The 8,391-nt window shown below is 40.9% G+C and overlaps 1 protein-coding gene across 1 annotated transcript; it reads left to right on the forward strand.

Annotated features, from left to right (window-relative positions):
* The first annotated feature begins 6,963 nt into the window (after positions 1-6,963).
* On the forward strand, positions 6,964-8,188 carry TAS2R40 (taste 2 receptor member 40). Its single transcript, XM_014845216.3, has one exon. The coding sequence runs from the start codon at positions 7,103-7,105 to the stop codon at positions 8,057-8,059; it is 957 nt and encodes a 318-aa protein (XP_014700702.1). The 5' UTR covers positions 6,964-7,102; the 3' UTR covers positions 8,060-8,188.
* The last annotated feature ends 203 nt before the right edge of the window (positions 8,189-8,391 follow it).

Consider the following 8,391-nt stretch of genomic DNA (forward strand, 5'->3'; position numbering starts at 1 on the left):
ACTTCATTCTTTTGCATGTAGATACTCAGTTTTTCCACTGTTTTTGAAAAGACTTATTTTCCCTCATTAAATTGTCGTGGCACCCTTGTTGAAAATCAATACTTTCTTTACGGCGCTTACTCCCATCTGAAATTACATCATCTAGTTACTTGTTTATTATTCCCAAACTCCCTCACTCCCCTTCCCCCTATACTTGCTCTCCCCTCACCCCACACATACAAACTAAACTGAGTTTCAAGAAGACAGAAACTTCCTCATTCACTGTTTATCTCCAGTGCTGGGACATAGTCAGCACTTAATAAATATTTGTTGAATGAATGAATAAATGACACTGAAGTTTTGCTTAGAAGCAATGACCATTTTATGTATCTATCCCTCCTCAGTGCAGGAAATCATTTAATTTAGGGCGAAAAAAGATTGTTGAGCACAAATGATTGTTGTGCCTAAATGATACTTCATAACCATTTCCTGGATTGGATGAGTTAGAGCCTAATTAGGCAAGTTAACTACCCATTGGTAAAGAGAGCCTGCAGAGAACTGTGACAGAAATCTGAAGGCAAGTGTAAAGGGACTCTCCAAGATGCACTCTTGATGTTCCAGTAATGACTTCAACCGGGATATAGCCTTAGGCAGTTGCCTTCACTTCTTAAAGCCTTCTTAGTTCACTCATCTCTGAACAGGGAGCTCGATGTACCACACCAGCTGTCGGGGTGCGTGCAGTACTAGTATTCTAGTGTTCCAATGTTTTGGATTCTTTAGAAACAGGTTCTGTAGTCAACTAAAGTTAGTCTATTCAAGGAATATTGTTTTTACTTGCAACTTACCTTTCAAAGATAAATATTAACCACTCTGTTAACAAAAAAGATACTTCATTAAAAGACAATATGAGTTTTCTCATGAAAACTGTCTGAAATAACTGTGACCATGAATATAAAGATTCAGTGCTCTCCCTAAAAGTAAGTAGATAAAACTCTTAGCCAACTGCCTAAAACAGAAAAGGTTTTCAAAGGTTCCCCTCTTCCCCCGCTCCTATTTAGAAGGAAAGAGCATGCCCTCCCACTAGTGGAGGAATTAAGCAACTGCTCCATTTTCCAAGAAGCTCCATTTATGAGCTCCATCTTGTGGTGAAAACTGTTAGCTAAGCTTTAGAGCCATTACATAATTCATTGCCCACACAATCATTGAAAACTCCAGAGTCTACAGAAGCCAGGGACATAAAGATCTACGAGGGAACATGGCAGAGGTAAGAAAAACAAACCAAGTGCCAGGAAAATAATCAAAACTTTATTTTTCTAAATTATGATTGCAACCATACCACATAATGCACACATGTATAACACTGGCAGTTGTATCTTAAATTCAAAATTGAAAAAATATAAAACAAAAATAGAAATATTCTACTTTTAACATTTTCTCTCACAATTTGTTGACTTTTGTTTTGGAACCAGGAATCTGCGACTTTTTCTTCAGCACCAACATGTCGTTGTTAAATCTTGGATCAAGTTCTATGTGAACACAGAATTTGGCCTTGCCAGGTAGCCCTGACTAGGAGTGATATTTAGTTTTACTTAGTTTACGGAAAACAGCTGTTTAAAAACCTAGGCATTTTCAAACATGATTTTCAAAAATCTTTGCACAATTGTTAAGATATCTACAGGAGCTTGGCGTTCTGGTGTCACTGCACTAAATGTTCCATCCCGTATTACACTGCACATCATCTTTTACACGATTGGTAAGGACTGGTAAAGGAGCACCAAGCAGTGGGAGGTTATCTTCAGAGTTTGAAATCAAATCTGGGAAGTCAGTTTCCACTGTATCACAATTTCCATCACTGGGTTCAGGCCATCAGTTACAGTTCCAGAAGCTAATTTTAGCATAGAAAAGAGAACTGAATAACTACACCAGATAACTTTCTCCATAATGTCTTATAGCTACTGTGGATGTCTTTGCAGGGAAATATCCAAAGTGTTTGTCAACCCGAAAGGCCACTTACGTGATAACGGCCTTTGCAGCTTAGCATAAGCAAAGATTTTTTTTTTCCTCAGAAGATGTGAATGAGTTTATTTCAACAGTTCAACACCTCTCCTTAGTGTTCTGCCATGACTAGGCCTCCCAACCTACGTGCAGTGAGCAGAGTCCTGTCTTACGTGTCCAATTCATCAAACAGCACCCGGAACACTCTATGGCCCAAGTCCCAGGAGGAGATCCAGCTTGCAGGTGGTGAGCTCTGTGTCCATGACATGTTCCATTTTTAACTTCTAGCAGAAAGCAATTCCTGCTGAAGGAAACAAATGAGTGGATGTAAGTCTGTGTCCTTACATAACCTGCCACATGGAACTTCAGTTTTATTGCAAGTCCAATATTAACACCATCTATCCCAGGAACATCATCTATATTAAATTGTTCGAAAGTTTCCTCTATTACAAAAATTAATTTCTTAGTTACTTCCTAGTGTGGTGCCTGTCATGGGCACACTGTCCAAAATATTTTTAGGCATATAAAAATTCTCAAACTCAGTGAATAAATAGAGCTAATTATTACATCTAAGTATTACTAAATATGTACCCATCAGCTGCAATAGTGAATGTCATGATGTTTAAAAATTGTCACACAATTTATCTTTAATTTCCTAGACATATTTCCAGTACACTGAACAACAGTATTTCTGGTTACACTTACATTCACACGTGCTTATATTTTTTCAGGACACACAATTTCTACTACATGCAATAGACACTCTTTTACAAATTGCTATCTGTGAAGAAATTGATGTCCTAGACAGATTTTTCACTTATACAAAACTGCTTATTTTATAAGCAACCAAAACAAACCTTGTTGACATTTCAATTCTCTTTGCAGTTCATTAGATTTTCATCACACATCTTTTCCACATCCCTGGTCTTTGTTCTTACAGTGATTTGTTTCATAAGGGCATCTAGGCCATTTTCTTTAATTATATCTTTTGCCAAATAAGCACATAGGAATGGTCTTTAATTTACAAAGTGGAACATATGATCTTCTAGGTCCGTCGTCTTCTCCTTTCTTCTCAGAGAGATATGAGAAATATTTTGCTTTTCTAACACTATACAGTGGATGTGACTTTCACAAGCCAGAAACTCAGTTTTGCAAAATACTATGATTATTTTATATAATTCAACCTCTCGATCTGGTCCCCTTCTAACTGATAGAAGAAAATGTCCTTTTAGTCTTCAGGAAGTCATTCAGTCACTTCTACAAGGATGCTGAGTGGCACTGTTCCTGCTGGCCCAGAATTGACCCTAAAGCCCGTACTCTAAACCATGAAGGAAGTATCCCTAAAGGGCAGTGGTTCTCAACACCCCCACACTCCCTATTAGAATTGTAATGGGAAGCTTTGGGAATGCCAATGCCTCACTTTTCTCCAGAACAATTACTCAGAATCTTTGAGGGTGGAATATAGGTATTGATTTTTTTAAAGCCCTTCAGGTAATTCAGGCAATTCTAGTATGTAGAGAGGGTTGAGAAGGACAGATCTAAAGAAAGCAGCGAAGAACTGAGGCTAGATACCTACCTGCAAAGCTTACCAAGAGGTGGCAATACCAGCCCTACCGACACCACCCATGGTCCCAACAGCAACCCTCCACCTAAGTCTATACCGATAAAAAGATGAGCAGAGGGGCCAGCCCAGTGGCACAGTGGTTAAGTTCATGCTGTCCGCTTCAGTGGCCTGGGGTTCACAGGTTCCAATCCTGGCTGCCAACCTAGCACCGCTTGTCAAGCCACTCTGTGGCAGCATCCCACATAAAATAGAGGAAGAATGGCATTCATGTTAGCTCAGGGACAGTCTTCCTCAAGTAAAAAGAGGAAGATTGGCAACAGATGTTAGCTCTTGGCCAATCTTCCTCACACACACACACAAAAAGACAAGCAGAGGGAGAGAGCGAGAGGAGTCACTAGAGTTATGTGCAGTACACTGGAGAGCTGCCACAGAGCCCTTTCACGGAACAGCCAGCATATGGATGCCTGGCCCCCAGAGTCACCCATAACCAGATGGCATTCGCCAGGGAAGCAGCAGCAACCACAAGGTAGCACATTTACCACAGCAGCCAGTCAAATAAAGAGACTGTCATCTATCCCCTCTCTCCCACACCAGTGCCCTGGAGAGCCAGGGCTGAAGAGGGAGGGATGGACGTCCCAGAGCCCACGCTGTCCCCATCCAATTCGAGCAGATGAGGTCTCAGCTCAAACTGTGCTTGGGGAAAAGGGAGCAGGTAAGGTTTAAACCAAATAAGAAACTAAATTGGACTGTTAAGTACCAAAAAAGACTAGAAAAGATTAAACTTGCCCAAGATATCACTATGGGATGGGGAAGGGAGATGCAACAGCACAGAGCTGAGCACTATGATTGAAGGAGAAAATCTTGTTCATGTTTATCCCACTCACTGAGTTGACATTGCTCCACAAACCAGTGTTTTCTCAGTCATACCAGACTTAAACACTATAATTACAAGATTTTCTCAGGGTTTCTTCTTCCTGACCTCTCTGAGGAAACATCTGTTATCCTTGGGATCAAACAGAGCCTTGGAGGGAGGCAGGGGGGAGTCTCTTCCATGGCCATTGCTCTGACCTTGCATTGGCTTCATCTGAACCCAAGCTCACAAAGCCTCCTTGATACGACCACCAGACTCCTTTGGAATCCATTAACTCCCTCAGCACATTTCCAGACCCCTTTTGTGAGCACAAGGAAGCTTTAGTAGCTCTCCCAAGTGTGGATGGGCTGTGGGCTCAGGAGCAATCTTGCAGCCCACCTCTGCCTTTGACACCCCCATGCAGCCAGGAGTGGTGGGCCAATATGTGGGGCCCCTTTCAGAAATGCTCCCCTTCTCTAACTCTTTCCTCACTCTTCCCCAACTTGGAAAAGCATTTGCTAGTCTGCATGGTGGTGCTTGAGAGAGAAGTGAAAGGAAAATGGTTCCCATAATCATATATTCTTCCAATCTGTTCTATCCTACCCCTAGACCAAAGCTTTTGAACTTAAAAACCAAGAATTTGAAAACTTTGGTGTTTGGCCCCCCCATGAGAATTTCCCTAAAATAAAGGTGCCTCATTCTAGCTCCCCCAGTGAGGAAGGAATACAGAATAAGAAATGAATTGACCCCACATCCCTATAAATATGCCACATGCTCACCAGACCCCACTGCTCTTGTCTCTTAAAATTAAAGAAAAATGGAAATGAACATCAACAGAAGATGGTACCCGAACAGTGGAAATTAACAATTATGTGCAAGAAATTTGGAGAGATATTATTTGCTACAAACTTGCATAAGTTGGGACAAAATAAACAAAAAAATGAGTTTGGCTCTTTTAAATATGTGAAAGCTGCTGACAAATATACTACTCTCCTCTATTAGCAGAAGTAACAGAAATTAGTGACTCTCTTACCAAAGATGCAGAACTTGTCAACGAATCTTCTTGTTTCCCGTTTCTGCCTATTACAAATAAAGCTACTATGGACATTCTTGTACAAGTCTATGTGTTGACCAGGACTTTTCATTTCTCTAAACAATGCTTTCTTAATTTTGCAATATATTGCTTTGTCTGGTGCTATGTCTATACAAATATGATTTAATAAGACAATTTTATAATAAAAATAAATCTCTGACTACTTGAAATAAATTAATTTGTGGGTGGAGAAATCTATTTTTATCATCCCTCCATTTATATTATAAAAATTATAATAAGGCAAGCACACTGGCACGAGGCCTCAGGGTCAAGAAGACACTAGGAATCGGTGGATACTATAACAAATTGAAAAGTGCATACTTACCTTGTTTTAAATGGGCAGCCACTATTCCACTTCAACCAATTCACCATGCAGATACAATATTGCCAAGTCTACTAATTTTCCAAGAGAAGACAAATTTTTTTTGTGCATCTATGCAATCTCCTAAATTTAAATGTTGGGCAATAAAAAAAATTAAGCACTAGTGGACTAATGCTGTCCAATATTAGACATTACAAGATAAAATACAACTGCAGGCCAGATTTGGCCTAAGACATTGGTTTCTAGCTAAGGCTTTGGTTCTCAATCCTGGCTATGAGCAATACGACCTTTCAGCTTTTTAAAAATACAGCATACCTGGTTTATCTCAGATTCTCCTTTACTAGATCAGCAATGAGTCCTGGGCATCTATCTCAGATTCTGATTCACTGGGTGAAGAATGAGTCCTGGGCATCTATATATTTTTTTAAAGTGCCAGAGCTCATTCTGTTTCACAGCCAGGGTTAAGAAGTAGGAAATTAAATTTCAAATCACAGTGTTTGGCCACATTTTCCAACTTCAACATCGTGTTTGAAACACTCTGAAGCCTTCCCAGACTAACTCTACCTGATTCTGAGCTCAAATAGTGATGGGGATATCAGTAAATTATAATTGGTGATAAAGACAGAAACAATGAAAATGTGACTGTCGAGTCTTTCTTGTCTCTAATTCCCCCAAATGGCATCCAATTTTGGCTTTTCTGTGTACTATTTGAGGACATTATAATATCTGTCCTTGGTGGAAGAAACTGATTCTAAGTAAAAGACATTCATGTATGAGCTGATAGGAATTTCTTATTCACAAACACACCAACCGAAGGAATGAAAACTCTCCCAAAATAAGGGAGATAATAAAGGAAGGAGGAGAAGGCAGATCAAAGAAGCTGTATGCATTTTTACAGATAATTTAGCAGATAACAGGTCTTGTGAGACTGTAGGACTCGAGGGAGGTAAGATCCCTAGCCTGGGATTCTTGCTCTGTCAGGTGAATATGGACTTAAAGTAAATATGGTAAGAAGGTGCTGGGATAGGAGGCTGTCTCACATTTTTTCCAATGGGCTCGTGAAGGCCCAAGACAAATGAGTATGAAAAATGGAGACAGCCAGTAACCAGATCCTCTCATCATTTGCATTTCAAGCCTCTAACTTGTAGTCATGTGACAAGCAAATGAAGACAAATTGGAAATAACCATTAACTGGGGGTGAGGGGGGGAATTATAATAACATTGAGTGAGGGTCAGAAGATTGCAGAGCATATACTAACATTTCTTGGCGTGGACACCTGAAAGTCAGGACCAAAGAGAATGGCGACAGTGAACACAGATGCCATGGATAAAGACACGTCCAGGTTTAAAATCATCTTTACCTTGCTGGTCTCCGGAATAGAGTGCACCATTGGCATCGTTGGGAATGGCTTCATCACAGCTATCTATGGGGCGGAGTGGGCCAGAGGCAAAAGACTACCCATTGGTGACCGCATCCTTTTGATGCTGAGCTTTTCCAGGTTCTTGCTACAGATCTGGATGATGCTGGAGAATACTTACAGTCTACTATTGCGGGTCATTTATACCCAAAACGCAGTGTATAAACTTTTCAAAGTCATCATCATGTTTCTGAACTATTCCAACCTCTGGCTTGCTGCCTGGCTCAATGTCTTCTATTGTCTTAGAATTGCAAGCTTTATTCATCCTTTGTTCTCCGTGATGAAGAGGAAAATCATGGTGCTGATGCCTTGGCTTCTGAGGCTGTCACTCCTCATCTCTTTATGCTTCAGCTTTCCCTTCTTTAAAGATATCTTCACTGTGTATGTGAATAGTTCCATTCCTATCCCCTTCTCCAACTCCACTGAGAAGAAATACTTCACTGAGACCAATGTCTTCAATCTGATTCTTCTTTATTATCTGGGGATCCTCATTCCTCTGATCATGTTCATCCTTGCAGCCACCCTGCTGATCATCTCTCTCAAGAGACACACCCTACACATGGAAAGCAATGCCACTGGCTTCAGGGACCCCAGCATGGAAGCTCACATGGGGGCCATCAAAGCTATCAGCTACTTTCTCATTCTCTACACTTTCAATGCAGTTGCTCTATTTCTTTCTATGTCCAACATCTTTAATGCTGATAGTTCCTGGAATATTTTGTGCAAAATCATCATGGCTGCCTACCCAGCTGGCCACTCAGTGCTACTGATCTTGGGAAATCCTGGGCTGAGAAGAGCCTGGAAGAGGTTTCAGAACCGAGTTCATCTTTACCTATAAGGGCAGACTCTATGACTGGAACCCACAGAGTACTACAGGTCCAGCCAGCTCTGCCTTTTCCTCCCTAGACTTCTCTCCTCACCCATCTTTTCTCCCCTAATCTTGCTCTGACACTTCTCCTCAGGTAACTGGATCCTTTCATGAATGTGAAGCTGAATTTTTAACTTGAGATCTTAGGCAGAAGTAGCTAAGCAACTCTAAGACAGATTGATGAAAGCTCCTTAATCTATGCTCATTCATATCCTACCCTGAGCTCCTCTCCACTTTGTCCTCCCCGGAGCCTAAAGGAGAGGGTGACCGGACATCTCCGTTTGCCTAGGATGATCTCTGTT

The sequence above is a fragment of the Equus asinus genome, chromosome 1, assembly GCF_041296235.1.
Source record: "Equus asinus isolate D_3611 breed Donkey chromosome 1, EquAss-T2T_v2, whole genome shotgun sequence".
Taxonomy (NCBI): Eukaryota; Metazoa; Chordata; class Mammalia; order Perissodactyla; family Equidae; genus Equus; species Equus asinus.